The 17,760-nt window shown below is 39.2% G+C and overlaps 1 protein-coding gene across 7 annotated transcripts in view; it reads left to right on the plus strand.

Annotated features, from left to right (window-relative positions):
• The window catches only part of B4GALT6 (beta-1,4-galactosyltransferase 6), a 67,251-nt gene extending 58,264 nt beyond the window's left edge, over positions 1–8,987 (plus strand). For 6 of the 7 annotated variants that reach the window (XM_082354384.1, XM_082354387.1, XM_082354385.1 and 3 more), the window contains 3 exons: positions 3,183–3,305; positions 3,597–3,698; positions 4,223–8,987. In XM_082354384.1, the coding sequence (XP_082210510.1) occupies positions 3,183–3,305; positions 3,597–3,698; positions 4,223–4,370 (373 nt within the window). In that variant the 3' untranslated portion in view covers positions 4,371–8,987. The remainder of the gene's footprint in view (positions 1–3,182; positions 3,306–3,596; positions 3,699–4,222) is intronic. The other variant, XR_014234185.1, reaches the window with a different exon arrangement.
• Positions 8,988–17,760: the final 8,773 nt, after the last annotated feature.

Raw genomic sequence — 17,760 nt, forward strand, 5'->3', positions numbered from 1 at the left:
AGCACACCTGCAAAATCATGTCATTGAAATGGTAGCAGCGTTATGTGCCTGGATCTGAGAGGGCTCAAGAGCCTAGAGAGTATCTTTAACTCCAGCCTGTCCTCGCAGGGAGCCGGGATGTAGAGTCGCTTGTGGTCCATCCAGTTGCTTCCTCACATACGGGTTTCAGCGTGGGGTGGTGGGAAAGAGAGCCTGGTTTCTACGGTCCAGGAGATGTGGACCTAACTTCTGATTTTCACGCTTAGCAGTTAGAGGGCTTGGATTTGCATCTTAGGACTTGGCTCTCTGAACATTGGTTTCCTTGTTCAGGGAGCACTAGAGCCCATCCACGGGTTCTGCGAGATCCCAGGCGCTGGGCTGCCCCAGGTAGGAACACAGCACAGGCTGGCTCCCCTCTCTTCCCTTCCCCCCGGGGTTGTTCCCGTGCAGTGAAGGCCCGCTCTTCTGCAGTATATTTTCTTCTTCCTAAGCTATGGATTCTTGACCTGCCTTTAATAATAAGAAACAGTTTTTCGTTCTCTGACTGGAGATGCCTTGAAATGATACTGTCATCGGAGTTGTGACAGTGACTTAAATTGACATTAAAGGTATGATTTGGGAAAGAGATCACAGTTTCCATTGACTCATGGAAGTGGAGAGGAGAGAAAATAGCCTGGAGCAGGGGAGGTGTTGCCTTCATCACTGTTCTGCCTGCTGCCTGACCTGTCAAGTTAGAGAAGCAAAAAGTCTCAGTGATGAGACCAGGTGAATTAACGCTGAAACAGGGAGAGTGCCTTTTTTTTGTTTTTTTTTTTTACACTGGTTGTTGTCATCATTGGAAAACCTTTTCCTTATTGCCATGGTATCTGAAATCCAAGTCTGGCGTTACCTTGGGAAGGTCATCCAGGTTCAGGATCTGATTCTTAGCACTTCTGGAAACTCAGTTTTAGTCAGCCCACTAGAGTCAGATTGAATTTAGCGTAATTGATTTTTTACTAACAGATGATCATAAATGTCATATAAACTAGGAATTCTAAATTAATTTTTTATTTGAAAATATTACTTTCTAATTAGTAAAATATTCATATCTACCTAGACTAATCCCAGGGTGCATAGGGTATCTTGGAAGTTGGAATAGAAATTAGAGAGGATGGCAGCAGAGCAGGGAACGGGCTGGACAGTGCATGGGCTGAAGTGTGATGAAGTGTCCCTGCCCACAGTGGTGCCCACGCCGCGAAGGCTGCTGACCAGAAAGCTCAGGTCCCCAGAGCAGTGTCTCTCTCCCTTTGGACAGTGTCAGGTCAACACTACTAGACGTGTGATTGTCAAGCTTCCGTTTTCTGTTCTTTATCTATTACACCTTCATTTTATCTAATCTTTTTCTGTGCTGGGTATAGTGCAGTTGATTGTTTCTGCATTTAAGCAGAACACTAAATGGAATTAACGTGCTTGGCAACTTATACATGTCAGTGAACACACACACACACTTATCCATTTTTACCTATCTACTGATTTCAGGTTTCTCCCAAACCACTAGCCTGGGCAAGCATAATGCAACTGGTGTGGGAAACACAATGGTGCCATGAGCGCTTATTGGCCCTATTGGACCCCAACTGGTATCACAACTAGAATCTAACTTCCCCAGTGCAAGCCTCGTGAGGTACCCTGGGACACCGTGGTAGACTTTGGGGTCAGTATTGCTGTTACTGTCTTGGGGTGCCTTTGGCCCAGTGTGGGACCAGGATTGCTTTGTCCCGCAGCCTAGAGTTCTCTGTGGGAGCTGCCTCTCTCATCTTCCGTGGCCACACAAGGTCCCAGGTGGCACACAGCACTTCCTCCCCGCAGAGAGTGACTCCAGAGTCCTTCCAACAAAAAAGTGAAATCTGCCCCTTCTCTTCCTCTGAGGCAGCTTTGCTTTAGTCCTGGCCAGACTTCCCTCAGTGTGATTTTCAGAGGCTGCGTGTGGTCGTGTTTTCTCTGCTGTTCCTCCACATTGGCCTCGTCTATTCAGGGGCTCTGGCACGTGGCTCTGCAGTAGCACATGTGGGGCCACAGGAATTTATGCAGGACTGCAAGTCTAGGGATGCTGCCTCAACATCAGAAAACCAGTCTGTTTCTAAACAAATGACTTCGACAAATTCCATGGAGGATGAGTTAGAGAAAAGTAAGGAAAGTAAAACCCAGGTTTAAAAATATAGTCATTTCTCAGAGAAAGGCAAGTACTGTATGATCTCACTTATATGCAGAATCAAAAAAAAAAAAAAAACCCAGAACTTGTAGATAAAGAGAACAGATTTTGGTTGATTTTGGTTGCCAGAGGCAGGGGCTGGGGGTGGGTGAAATGGGTGAAGGGGATCGACAGGTACAAAATTCTGGTTGTAAGGCAAGTCCTGGGGATGTAATGTGTAACGAGGTGACTCTAGTTAACAAATACCGTACTGTATACTTGAGAGTTGCTAAGAGAGTAGTTCTTAAAAGCTCTCATCACGAGAAAAAAGTAGCTATGCATGGTGATGGATGTTAACCAGACATATTGTGGTAATCGTTTTGCAATATATACATATATCAAATCATTATGTTGTACACCTGAAACTAATACAGGGTCAATTACATCTCAAAATATTGTCATTCTTCTAAATATTAGTGCATTAAAAATAAATATATTTGTAAATATCCATGAATATTTTGGGAGTGTAGTCCAAACAGAGAAGATCATTACAGGAATAGGCAGCTAGTTTTTTCAAAATTAAATGCTAGACTTGTTTTTACTAATTTATATTTATCCTAGTCTATATGATAAATAATGTATTTAATAAATTAAGATCAATTAATTTAGGAAATCAGCTTAGTAACATCTAACATTGCCTTAGCAGCTATTGATCAAGTCTACTTTTGGTGTGAAAGTAGACCATTTTTGAACACTAGGTCTTGAGTCTTACAAAGTAACAATACTAAATATTAAATTTCAATTACCACAAGTGTTTTGCATAACACAGTTAGATGTACTTGTTTCACTAGAATGTAAAGATGTTTTGTTTCTTGGTGTACTTTACATTTCCCAGAATATGATTTAATCAACATAATTGTTTATATGGAAGTAGGGGTATATTTTGCAAAGCATGTAGAAGACTGAAAACTCGATTTCATATGACAAACAGTTTTGATTTCATTTTTAGAATGCTATATTCTGCTTTCTTTTTTAGTCTCCCTTATAAAGAGTTTTTTGGCGGTGTAAGTGGACTGACAGTGGAACAGTTCAGAAAGATCAATGGTTTTCCTAATGCCTTCTGGGGATGGGGAGGAGAAGACGATGACCTTTGGAATAGGTATGTTGAGGTACAAATTGCTTAATAATGGAATTTCTATAAATTTCCTTTCTATTAAGTAAACTATACTTTTCGATTCCAGGAAAGGTTTCTTCGGGGTGGAAAATTTTTGAGGTTCCTAAATCCTATGTTGTGTTTCTCCCTTTTTTATTGAGAGTAGTACCCTTTTGAAATTACTGGCAGCGCATACATTAGAGCATTCTTTTGCATTTTAAATTGAACTCACATAATCTATTTTTATGTTAGATTTTATTTCTTAATGTATTTTCATTTCTGTATGTTGTATTGTAGGGTTCACTATGCTGGATATAATGTAACAAGACCAGAGGGGGACCTGGGAAAATACAAGTCTATTCCTCATCACCATCGAGGTGAAGTCCAGTTCTTAGGACGGTAAGTTTAATATCATCTTTAGATATCAAGGTTTCAAAATTATTTAATTATGAAAGAATTTTTTAAAATGCATTGCACTCCCCACAAAAAACTTCTGAAGGGAATTTTCTGTCGATATCATTTTTGTTTATAAAAGGAAAGCATTTTGTGCTTGTTTTGAAGAGATATACATATGCATATACCTACATACACACACACACATATGTATTCATGTTATATTGAAGAGCCCAGTTAATTATTTATGTAAAAATGTTTCCTTAACATAAAGCATAATGCATTTTATTTCTTAAGCATATCTAATGTGTAAGAGTGCAAAATAATTTTTCTCAGGTAGCATTTTAAGACTAGTAAAAATGTTAATTTAGAATAATGATCTAGAAAGATTTTTAATTATGCGTAAGAACCAAAAATTGTAAAGAGCTTTAAGTGCTTTAATGATAAGAATGACCTTGCGCATATTCCTCATCAATTTTTCTTTTCAAACATGTTTCTGTTACTTTTAATTTTTTTCTCTAATGCTATAGGTATAAATTACTAAGATACTCAAAAGAGCGCCAGTACATCGATGGGTTGAACAATTTAGTATATACGCCAAAAATACTGGTTGATAGGTTGTATACAAATATATCTGTAAACCTCATGCCAGAGTTAGCTCCAATTGAAGACTATTAAAAGAAGTAGCTCTCATGGCAAGATAGACCACAATGCTGGATCGGGAACTTGGAGTGCACTGTTAATGGAGGTCAGTGAATGGATGTGTCACAGTGCCCTGGGTGGTAAGAAGAAGAGCCTGTGTTCTCAGTGTTTACTTGTGGGATTGTATACAGTCAGCCTTCTTCCACCCACCCATCCTCTATCCTGAGACACACCCCATGGCGAGCACTGCAGAGACCAGATGCTGTCACTTAAGTCTGGCAGTCAAGAGAGCTCCCTACAAAGAGAAAATTTTTATACTAAAATCTATAATTTAATTCAAGAGAATGCTTTATTTCCATTTAAACATATTTTGTACATATGTGACATAAATTAATGTGTTCAAATTGTTGAAAAACAAGATGTGTTGCATTTTTGCATGTAATGGGTTATGCCTTTATGGGACTTTTATAAACATTTTTTTATTTGCATGGAATAAAACAATGTAAATTTATGTCACTAAACAAAGGTTAACCTTGTGTGAAATGAAGGAACTGTCAATTGACAGCCAACTAATACAGTACACTGTTATACTAGTTTTGAGCTTTATACCTTCAGCTTTTTGTGTGGAAGAAGTCACAGCTTCCTTAGGGTTTTAAAGGGTAAGAAGAAAGGACTTAGCTTTTCTTCCTACGGAGGATTACCTATTTTTTTTTTCCTTGCTTGCAGTCTCATCAGATTTTGCTAAATCACAACCATATTGTTTATGTATATTGCATGAGTATTACCAAGAAAATCTTAAAAGTTATGATGTGACATGATATAAAGGACCTCTTTATGTTAAACGTCTCTCATGTACCTCTGGTGTAAGTGTCAGGGATTTTGTGCCTCAAAAAATGTTCCCAAGGTTGCGTGTGGTTGTACACTATATTTTTTTAATTCATAGTGAGCAGCGCTTTTATTATTTCCAGTTCAGAAGAGCCAAAAAAAAATCTTCATTTAAAAAAAGCAAAACAATTTTTTAAAAGACTGAGTTATGGAAAACCCAGTAGTACTTAAAATATACAAATGAATTATACTATTAGGTAAGAAATTAAATGTTCTATTTTTATGAAGATAAATGCTTAGTAGATAAAAACAAATTTTAAGTTTGATTATTAGACTCATAGGATTTCAAGTTTGGAAGGGATCCTTTTTAATGTCGGCCAATTTCATTCAAACTACATGTATTTTTTTCACTTTTAAGATATCACATCTCTGGTGTTAATTTCCTCACAAAAGCATAAATTAATAGAATTATATTAAAATACATTATCAGTTATTTAAATGCATTGGTGTTATTAAGACACTTCTCTAAAAACAGGTTTCTCTACCTGACATCAAGTATATTACTTAATCTTAAATTTGGATGGCATTTTCATAGCAAAACCAAACAGTATCCTTACTTTGAAAATTATCAATTATGGTTAACCAAAGATTCTTTAAAATATCTTAAGATATTTTCACAAATTTAAAACAAAAAATTATATATCTATAAAGTGAATCTTCAGCAACATGAGGAACAATAGAAATGGATTATTCACCTAACACAGAAATATGGTTATTTATCTCTTTGGTTGTAAATTTAATTTTGAAGTTGTCATTTTCTATGGCAAATATTGGTAACACAAATGACCGCAAACCAAATCATAAAATAACTGAAATTCTTACACTTTGAGAAAACTGATAGCTCTCTGTTATGATACCAAACAGAATTTTTCTACATTTATTTCTTAGAAATATTTCCAAAATATTTGTTTTTCATTTTTTTGCTGGTACTCAGAATAATGAAAAATCAAACCTTCTGAAAAGCAAGGTATTTGTTCTTAAATTGTGTATCTATTCACTTTCTGTTTCTCATAGCCAATGCAGTTTTTTAATTTGATGAAATGAAAGAAAGTAGGCTGGGAAAGTTAACATTTGATCACTAACAAGATAGTAGGGGCATAGGAGCATCGTTAACCCAATAATACTTAAATATTTTAGTCATGGGGGAAATTAGGGCTGTTTCTGAGTCTTATTAGGAAAACATATTTTTCTCTTTAATATGGAGCTGCCCACATTTTGGAATCTTCTCATTTTGATACACATTTTTATAGTTTCAACAGAACTCCATTGTACTAGTATTTGTCTTATTTTCTTGGATTAAGTCTAGTAGTAATTTTTGTTTTAGGAGTGGGGCCATGAATATTCTGCTTTTTTCAGTTTTGAATACGGTGTGTCATCCTGTGAAAGCCATCTCAGTAGTTTGCTTTATGTCTTTTGTTTGTTTTTGTTTTCTTTTTAAGTGCAGACCTCAAATTGATTGTTGCCTATAAATAGTAACTTTTATATGTTTGCGTATAAGTGACATAGCTTTGCCCAGTTATCTTCATTGTACAAAAGTAACTGTATTCCATAAAAATTAACAAACACATTGCAAATGCAAACTATCTTTAGAGTTTGGTTGATTTATTAGTGAACATGTATTGATTACCTACTCTATCAGGTGCAATGCTAGGTATGTCTACAGAAAAAATATTATTTCATTTCTAAACAAATCAAGTCAAGCAAGTTGAAACCTTTCTAAAATTATGAAAACATCCTCTGATAACTTATGTGTTGTATTTCTTAGTCTCAAAGTCAAGAAACGTATATATGTGGACATAGTTATGAGCTCCTTATGGCCCTACTGGGAAACTTATATAGTGCCTTTCAACTAGAGAAAGTAATAATGATTAATGGGCCTGTTTGTAGAAAAGAAAAGGAAAAAGTGTACACATTTGCTGTAACATTATGTCTCATTCACAGTGGAGATGGTCATTTAAGTCTTTGCCAAAACTGGGGTTTAATGAATATTTTTTTAAGTCTAATTATAAATTTCTGCCTGTATTTTGTGAAAAGGTGTTCAGTAAGAAAACCTTATTTGCAATATTATGTAAATACAAAAGTATGTATTAAAACTTGCTTATTCTCCTTTCCCAGCCAAGATGTTGATATGCATTTTAAAACAAAATGGGAAAATATCCAATACAATATTCTCCTTCTTTTGGAGGCTCTGTACACGTGAAAGCAGGCTTTGTGTCATTTTATTTGGCCTTTGCTTATCTCTGTTGTATTTTGTTGTGTACTTTTCAGACAAATACTGGTACTCTAGATGTATTATCTTTTATTTGCAAATATGCCAATGAGAGAACTAAAATGGTCATAGTGTTTATCAGAAAAAGGAAGTGTACTTAAGATTATTTTATTTATTAAGATCTGAAAGGCTTCTATATAAATGCACTGAAATAAATGCTAGTAATTTCTTGTACTCTCATTTTTTTTTTTTTTTTTTTTGCTTCTCATGGAAATGTTTGTACTTTTTTATCATTGTCTTTTATGAAATATAATGTTCTAAAGACCTGGTGTGATGATGTAATTATTTTCTCTCGGAAACTTTTTTTGGGTTATCTGGGGTTTTGTTGTGTTTGTGTTCCTGAATTCCAGGTGAATTGCTGGTGAATACCTTGGTTGCACTAGGATTACACCATGAGTATAAGGTGATCACATATGCCTTTGCAACAGTGTCTGTTAAATACATTTAGAGATCACCTCATAGCTTGGGCCTCAGAAGAGACACCGTGACATTTAAATATTTTTCATCAATGCAATTAGTAATCTACTGTATCAAAATGAATATTTAAGAAGTCATTTTTAGCATAACTTTCTTCTCCCTACACAACTTCAGTAAACTAAGCTGGTGTGTTGTGGGCAATTCCCTTCTTGTTTTTCAGGTATTAGGAGTCTGAAGATCTTTAAGGCAAATAGTCAAATCTCAAAAATACCTCAAGACTAGATTTGCATTTGGGACTAGATGGTGAGATCATGACTTTTATCAACTTTAATTATTTGCGTAATGAATTCTCAGTATTATTAATTTGTATGCATAGTACGAGCTACCAAAATATTGTCCACTATATATCACAAATAAAGCCAATCATTAAGTCATAATCATGTAGTCATTCAAATCATGCAAAGCCATAAAATGGAGTTCGCTTAGTCTGCCCCAGGTTCCTACCTATGATATTAATGTATCCTCTGATGAATCATGCCATGCCAACTTAATTTAATGGTTTTATAATTTTTTTGTTGTCTTTATTTTTTTCTTCCAGTTTGATTGAGATACAGTTGACATACAGCACTGTCTGAGTTTAAGGTGTACAGCATAATGATATGATTAAAAACCCATCATTTCATAAAGATGCAAAAGAAAAGAAAAAAAAAGTATTCCCTTGTATGGATTTAAAGCTGTGGAGATATCCTGGACCAAAATTGTTTTATTTAGAAAAGGCGTTTCTTAAGGAGTACTCTATTGCTATTGATTTAAGTGACTTCAGAAAAGATAGTGCTATATCACTCAAAATTATACTACAGTTAAAAGAAAAATATATGGGTTGAAAATAAAACTTGTATTTTTCTCAGCACATTCCTACAACGTATTTTGGTGGGCCTGAATTCCATTGCTAATTTAATCTTCCCAACTCCATTAGTTGAAGTCTGTGCTCTGGAGAATCTCCAAGGAGCATCAGACATTACCTACCCTCAGGGAGTTTACTGTCCTCTGTGTGTAAAACTGAGAGTGGAAGCACCTGAAAACCCACATCCTATCAAATGAGGTGCTCCTTTGTGCCCTCTGCAAACTCAGTTTTATATTTCACTCATGCAATATTAAAGAGCCAACAGAGCATCTTGAAGGAGCAGCTTTTCTCCACGTGCAGAATATTTCTCAGCTGGAAACACTACACTTCAGAAGGATAGTTGAGATCAGTGCTTTTCTGCAACAGACCTTGAGTATTTGCAGTTAATTCTTAGTAGAACTGTGTGGAAGGTGGTAGTTATAAGCAAAGACTCTGGAGTCAGACTGATCTGAGTTTGAATTCACAGATTCCCTATTATTGGCTGTGAAATTATAGCAAAATTTTAAACCTCTGTGGTCCTCAATTTCTTGGTCTCTCAATGGAGGACGATAGGAGTTACCTGAGGATTGTTCAAATGATTAAAGCAACTAATTCTAATAGAGCACTTAGCACAGTGCTGGATTCTGAGCAGAAGCTTGGCTTATATCAAGTCAGTTTTCAGCTTTAGAATGACAAGTTTTTCTTTCATGCAAATTATCTTGGGTCATATGTTAAGAATGATACCACAAAATAAATGTTGTCACAAGGCACAGATACTGTGATGAAAGAGTTTGAGAGCAGATCCTGAAAACACCTGCTTGATTTATCAAGGAGAAGGTGTTAATTTACCTCTGGGACATCATTTCCATCTGAGGTCGTTTTTAAAGCATATTTAATTTCCAAGGATTCAACTTCTTTTACACAGTCCTTCCTCCCCTTCTTCCATTCCTTCTCCTGCTCTTCCTTCTCCTTTCTTCTTCTACCACCACCATTGTGAGAATCAGGAACCATCGTGGTGGCTGTTAGTTTCCCTGGAGTCTTAATGAAATCCTATGAGTGCTTTTGTTCAGGCAGAACAGGGTCACTGTGGGTAACCAGATTTGCCCCACATTATTCCATTATCCCTTGACCTTGTATACATGTCATTTTGTATAGGATAATTATGCAGTCTTTCAGCCTGTCTAGCAGCTTCTGGCAGGCTGGTCTCTAGTCTCTCCAACCCCAATATTTTAGGGCATTTATTTATTTATTTATTTATTTATTTTTATTTTTGGCTGTGTTGGGTCTTCGTTTCTGTGCGAGGGCTTTCTCTAGTTGCGGCGAGCGGGGGCCACTCTTCACTGCGGTGCGCGGGCCTTTCACTATCGCGGCCTCTCTTGTTGCGGAGCACGGGCTCCAGACGCGCAGGCTCAGTAATTGTGGCTCACGGGCCTAGATGCTCCGCGGCATGTGGGATCTTCCCAGACCAAGGCTCGAACCCGTGTCCCCTGCATTGGCAGGCAGATTCTCAACCACTGCGCCACCAGGGAAGCCCCTAGGGCATTTATTAAGCACCTGCTGTGTCTCAGGCACTGGGCTGTTCTGGTGGCATGAGAGTGACTAAGACATGGTTCCTTCCCCCAAAGAGGCTACAGCCAAGTAAGGGAGATGCTCGCCAAGGGCTTCTCATGGGAGCCAACCTCTTTTCCTCTGTCTTATAACCTACTTGGAAACCCAATAGAAAAAGCGGCAGACGTCTCAGCACATAGAAGAGGGGAGCTCCTAGAATTCCACCCACAGTCTCATCACCACAGAGGAGGTGGGGGCGGGGAGTGGGTGGGGCGATAGGGTTTGGCCACCACTGCTCCTCAGTGGGGGTGGGAAAGGCCCTGGCTCTTCTTAGGGCGCCCTTCTGGAGAATAGACAGTATGGTTGAACGGTGCCTGCTGGTCTGCGCACCCTTCTAGGTTCTCAGGATGTGGAGAGCAGGCATTTCTTGAGGGGCTTTTTCTCTTTGGGTCAGTTATGGGCATTTCTGGTTGCTGACCTCTCTAGCACCCAGGCTGGGATGTCAAAGAGGCAAGAAAAGAACTCCCGGGATTCATGGCTGGGTTGTTCCTCGAGTCTCTGTGTCCCTGGGCAGTTGGTTTTCCTTACCCCACCTTTCGGAATCTTCTGGTAGGCTTCGTTTGTTGTTGTTGTTGTTTGGTAATTAGTGGGAGAAGTTAATGGAATGCGTTTACCTGGTCACATCCAACTCACATAAAAATGTCACATAAAAAAGATAAGGAACTGTTCTGTACTTGACTGTGTGGATGTCAATTTAGTGGTTGTGACATTGCACTATAACTGTACCGTGTGACCACAGGGAGGAGGGCTGGGTAAAGGGTCCAGGGATCTCTCTCTGTTATTTCTTACAACTGCAAGAGCGTCTACAATGACTTCAAAATTTAAAAATTAATTTAAAAAGGTCAAAGGTCCTATATGAAAGATAATCAACCCCACTCACAATAAGAGAGATGCAGATTCAAATTACATCAAAGTACCAGTTCTGACCTATCAGATTGGCAAAAATCCAGAGGTTTCACCAACACTATTGGTGAGACAGTGGAGAATCAGGCACTTTCATACATAGGATGCAAAAGGTCACAACCTCTGCGGAGGGGAATTTAGCAATATCTAGCGAAATGACCCTTTGTCCCAGAAATCCTTTTTTAGGCATCTACACTAAAGACACATCTCTACAGCTATGAAACCAACATATGTACAAGTTTATTCATTGAGGCATGAGAGTAGCAAAAGTTTGGGAGCACCTGAATGCCTGCAGAGGGACAGCTGGTTGAATTGGCCCTGGTCACCATGCCCTGGGGCCCTCCACAGATATATAAAAGAGGAGGCACAAATGTTGTGTTCTGATATGTACTGATTTCCAGACTAATAGTATCCTGTGGCAAAAAATAATAAGGTTCACACATATCTAAAATGCTACCTTTTGTGAATGAAAGAAAGGGAAGTAAAAAAAAAAAAAAAAAAATATATATATATATATATATATATATATATATTTTTTTTTTTTTTTTTAAAACAAAGCAGTGACTAGCAGGAAAAACCAGAAACTAATAAAATGGCCTGGGGGGGAGAGGCTGGCAAGGGGTGGAGGGAACAGGGCTGGCAGTGAGACTGATTCTTTATGATTTTTACATAGTTAGGAACTGGAACCATGTCAATGTTTTTATATAATCAAAAAAGACAATTTAGGGCTTCCCTGGTGGCGCAGTGGTTGAGAATCTGCCTGCCAATGCAGGGGACGTGGGTTCGAGCCCTGGTCTGGGAGGATCCCATATGCCGCGGAGCAACTGGGCCCGTGAGCCACAATTACTGAGCCTGCGCGTCTGGAGCCTGTGCTCCGCAACAAGAGAGGCCGCGATAGTGAGAGGCCCGCGCACCGCGATGAAGAGTGGCCCCCGCTTGCCGCAACTAGAGAAAGCCCTCGCAGAGAAACGAAGACCCAACACAGCCATAAATAAAATAAAAAAAAAAAAAAGACAATTTAAAAAGCAAACCCTAAAGTCCAACAACTTATTAAAGTTAAAAAAACAAAAAACAAAAAACTAAACAGCAAACATTGCTTGTTCTTCCAAGTCTTCAGTCTGAGGGGTTTTGCTGCTTCGAAGTTACAAAAAATACGGCATTGCTTTTATAGTGTGCTTTCGTAAGGGAAAAAACTATTCAAAGGCTTGTTAGTATACATCAGAGGAAATAATTGAGTAATTGTTTAATAAAAAAATGTTAGTAGCTATTTATCTAAAAACTTCTTTTATGAGTCATTTACTGGGAGTACAGCAAATAGATATTTTTATTCTAAGCCTAGTAGCTAAAGTATTATAATTCCCAATCCCACTGGGAGAACAAGTTGAATAAGAATCATGATACCACAGAACTTTAGATCAGGAAGGGAACTTTAAAATCATCTAGTTCTGGGCTTCCCTGGTGGCGCAGTGGTTAAGAATCCGCCTGCCGCAGAAGTTGTAAGGCATGGTGTTGGAGGGAGTGAGGTACCCGGCTGAAGACAGAGTCCAAGTTCTTCAAGGAGCTAGCGAGTCTCCGGCCTCTGGGGAGCATTTATACCCCATCCCCAGAGGGTGTGGACACAGTAGGTAATGTCTTTTTTCTTTTTACTTTTTCACTGCTTTTCAAGTGGCCTTCCCTTCAATCTGTTATTGGCCTTCCTCAGAAGAGTCCCTTGTCCCATAAATTTTTTTACTTGGCTTCTTGTTAAGTCAGGACTCCTCTTCAGGCTGTGCACCCCTGAAATCAGAGTTCTGTGGTAGACCTTCAAAGAGGCCACACGGTCTAGCCCAAGTACCTGCCCTTGTTAATTGGGAGTTAGTCCATCTAATTACATTCTTTTGTGTCACGTGATCCGGTAAAACCATAATCAGACTCATCTCCTGGCCCACCTGGTGTTTCCAGGGAGGCACTAGGATTGAATCAAGGAACAAGTTGCATTAAGGGGCAACAGTAGACTCACTTTCCATCTGCTTTGAGAAGAGAATCCTTCAATGATTTAGCATCCCAAGCCTTGGAAGACTTGAGCTGGATAAGGACTGACTTGGGCCATGGCTGAGAAGGATGGACAGCTGTTTGTGTAATGTCACCTGCCTATTACTTAAAAGGACTGTAATGGGAAAAGAATGTAAAAAAGAGTGGAGATATGTATATGAGTCACTTTGCTGTAGAGTAGAAACTAACACAACATTGTAAATCAACTGTACTCCAATAAAAACTAATATTAAAAAATCAAAATTTTTAAAAAGGAAAAAAAAAAGAATCCGCCTGCCAATGCAGGGGACACGGGTTTGAGCCCTGGTCCAGGAAGATCCCACATGCTGCGGAGCACCTAAGCCCATGCGCCACAACTACTGAGCCCACGTGCCACAACTACTGAATCCCGTGCGCCTAGAGCCCATGCTCCGCAACAAGAGAAGCCACCGCAATGAGAAGCCCACGCACCGCAACAAAGAGTAGCTCCCGCTCGCCACAACTAGAGAAAGCCTGCGTGCAGCAACGAAGACCCAACACAGCCAAAAATAAATAAACAAAAATCATCTAGTTCTTTTCTTTCCATTTCTTTTACTAGCTATCAATTTAAAAAAAAGAAATATAAATGGAATTTACCACCCCTCACTGGATAACTGTGACAGCCTTCAGGCTCCCCGCATTCAGTCCACCCCAGACACAAGACTGGACTCTGAAAAAGCTGGGTCAGAGCAGATCATTTACCTTCACTAGCTTCCCCATTGCCTACCGGTCTTTAACTTTTTAGCGTAGCCCTTCAGTCTTTTGCTACTTTGATATGAAACCTCCTAGCCTCTAACTAAACCAAATTGCTTGCCTTTCTCTGCATATTTAATGCACTCTCAAATCTTTGTCCCTCTGCGATTCAGTCTTCTCTCCAGAAATGGCTTTTTCCTCCTTATTTGCCTGGTGCCTCCTACTTAGCTTCTAAGGAGTAGCTCATCTGTCCTCTCCTCTGTGAGGCCTCCAGGCCCCCAGGAATCAGAACAAGTTTTTTTTTCTATTATGCTACCATAGCATTTTAATATTTTTATGGCAATACTGACTTTCTTCCCTCCATCCTTCCTCCCTCCCTTCCTCCCTCCCTTCCTCCCTTCCTTCCCTCCTCCCTCCCTCCCTTCCCTCCTCCCCTCCCTCCCTCACTTCCCTCCTTCCTTTCCTTCCTCCCTCCCTCCCTCCTCCTTACCTCCCTCCCTCCTCCCTCCCTCCTTCCTTTCCTCCCTCCCCTTCCTTCCCTCTCTCCCTCCTTCCTTTCCTCCCTCCCTCTCTCCCTCCCTCCCTTCCTCCCTTCCCTCCCTCCTTTCCTTCCCTCCCTCCCTCCCTCTCTCCCTCCTTCCATTCCTCCCTCCCTCTCTCCCTCCCTCCTTCCCTCCCTCCCCTCCCTCCTTTCCTTCCCTCCCTCCCTCCTTCTCTCCCACCCTTCCCTCCCTCCCTCCCTTCCCTTCCTTCCTCCCTCCCTTGCTTCCTCCCTTCCCACCCTTCCTCCCTCCCTCCCTTCCCTTCCTTCCTCCCTCCCTTGCTTCCTCCCTTCCCACCCTTCCTCCCTCCCTCCCTTCCTCCTTCCCTCCCTCCTTCCTTCCCTCCTTCCTTCTCTGTCTCTTTCATGCCTGTCTCCATTGCTAACAGTGTGAGTTCCTTGCAGGCAAACCCTGTGTCTTAATGCATCCTTGTAGCTCCAGCACCAGGTCTCAATCAATGTGTGTTGGGTACATCAATACCTGTATGGTGTCACAGATTGAATAATGGCCACCCAAAGATGTCCACATGCTAATTCCTGGAACCTGTGCAAGGAACTTTGCAGGTGTGATTAAAGTAAGGCTCTTGAGATGGATACATTTTCCTGGATTATGTGAGAGACCCAATGTAATCAAAAGCTTCCTTATAAGAAGGGGTGAGGAGCCAAGGAGGCAAGTGGCCTCCAGAAGTTTAAACAAGGAACGAGAACCACTTCTTGAGGTCAAGTACCCAGAGCAACACACCTCTGCCAACACCTTGATTTTGGACTTGTGGCCTCCGGAAGTGTAAGAGAATAAATCTGCGTTGTTTTAAGCCACTGAATTTGTGGTATTTATTGCAGTGGCAAGGGGAAAGTAATACACGTGCCTATATGAATTAATAAGTCACAGACATTTTAGACTATTAGACATACTTTAAAAACTTGTCTATTCATGGATGCAACCTAAATGTCCATCGACAGATGAATGGATAAAGAAGATGTGGAACACATATACGATGGAATATTACTCAGCCATAAAAAAGAATGAAATGCCATTTGCAGCAACATGGTTGGACCTAGAGATTTTCATACTAAGTGAAGTAAGTCAGAAGGAGAAAGACAAATACCATATGATATCACTTGTATGTGGAATCTAAAGCATAACACAAATGAACCTATCTACAAAACAGAAACAGACTCACAGACATAGAGAACAGACTTGTGGTTGCCAAGGTGAGGAGGGAGGGAAGGACTGGGAGTTTGGGATTAGCAGAGGCAAACTATTATATATAGAATGGATAAACAACAAAGTCCTACTGTATAGCACAGGGAACTATATTCAATATCCTGTGATAAACCATAATGGAAATGAATATGAAAAAGAATGTATATATATGTATAACTGAATCACTTTGCTGTACAGCAGAAATTACACGCATTGTAAATCAACTATACTTGAATAAAATAAAATTTTTAAAAACTTATCTATTAAAGGGAATAGACAATACACATAAATAAGTACAGGGGAAATGTTCACCCTTAGTAATCAAAGAAATAAAAAGTAAAGTAATCATGAGATATAATAATATATATATTAAAGTGGCAAAACATTTTTAATAAGCAGAACTAGTAAGGCTTCGGTGAGATAGAATTTATGACATTAATGTGTTCATATTCTATTATTCCAAATAATAATATCTGCAGTTACAGTTCTTGAGAACTTAATATGTACTGTGCATTGTTTTAAGCCCCTTTACATGTCTTATGACAATTAGTCTCTAAAATAACTCTCTGGAGGCGGTGCTATGATTATTCCCATTTTACAAAAAAAAAAAAACCAAGGCAAAGAAAGTTTATGTAATCTGTCCAAGATCAAACAGCTTGTAATGGTGGAGCCAGGACTCTTTCCCAGGAGGTTTGATGCCCAAGACCCCACTCAGCCTAAGAGTTATAAATGCCTAGAAATGTTAGGTCATTCACTTAATTCAACAGAAGCAAAAATCTGTGTGCTTCATAAAGATGTTCATTACAGCACTAGCTACAAGTGCAAAAATTGAGACTAAGTATAATCACATTATGGGCGTGGTGTGATTAAACTGTAGTATATAAGGTGATAAATTTTTCAAAAAATAAAAATTACAAAGATCACATAGAAATATGAGAAAATGTTCATGGGAAAATAATTAGAGCATGAAAATAATTTCACATTATGGTTGCAACTTTAAATATGTTTATCATATTCTATTAATAACATTCTATTGTACAACTAGGGGTTACTATAATTTTACTTTCTTGGACATTATTACAATATCTTTGGAAAAACTGCCAATTTTATTCTTAACAAACCATAGGGTGAATTCTTTCAATTTAATGATATATATGAGAAAGCCTATTTTAGAACCATTCCTGACTTTTTTGTACTCTTTTATCAAGGGAAGGTGAATATTTCTACAGCTGTATCAACTGAGACATTCTTGGTCACAAGTAACAAAATAGCTAAATTAGTCAATCTAAAACTGTCCTAAAATTAAAGTTTGTTTTAAAAAAACAGTTTTAAAAAAGTTTGTTTTAACAAAGTATATATCATTTAAAAAAGTCATTGTTCTAAATAAAAATTGATTTATAGAAAATGAATCAAACTCTGTTGAAAACTAAGGAAACTACTGGTTAATGCCGTGAAAATTTGAGAAATATTAAATGCTTCAGCTGCTCCAGCTTGTCACCAAGACTGACCTGCCATGTTTCGGGAACTGGCTCTCTCCTGAGGATCGCTCCCCTCGTGGTCATAGATGGCTGCCAGCACCTCCCAGGGCTGCATTCTTCCAGGGAGGCACCTCATTTGATCTCACCATAAAAGAGAAGTCCCAGGTTTCCCTCTGATTGGGTCCCGAGTGGCCCTGGCTAAACACCAGGACAAAAATGATGAGGTTTCACTGATTGATTTAGGTGGAGAAGCTCCCACTCCCCTTCTCCAGGGACTAAGGGTGAGAGCTTTTCCATTGCTACCCAACGGAAGAGGGATGGATGGAATGATTGCTGGCAGTGTGGCTGGAATATTCATTGTAGAGCATTCGTGGATTTTGCTGAGTATTTGCATCTGCACAGACAAAGTCCAGACAGGAAGGGTCTTGACTCCTGGCAAGGCCCCAACTTCCATGCAGGGCTCCGACCCCCCTGCAGTGCTGGCCCCAGGCAGGAC

This window comes from Balaenoptera borealis (assembly GCF_965194805.1).
Source record: "Balaenoptera borealis genome assembly, chromosome: 14".
Classification (NCBI taxonomy): Eukaryota; Metazoa; Chordata; class Mammalia; order Artiodactyla; family Balaenopteridae; genus Balaenoptera; species Balaenoptera borealis.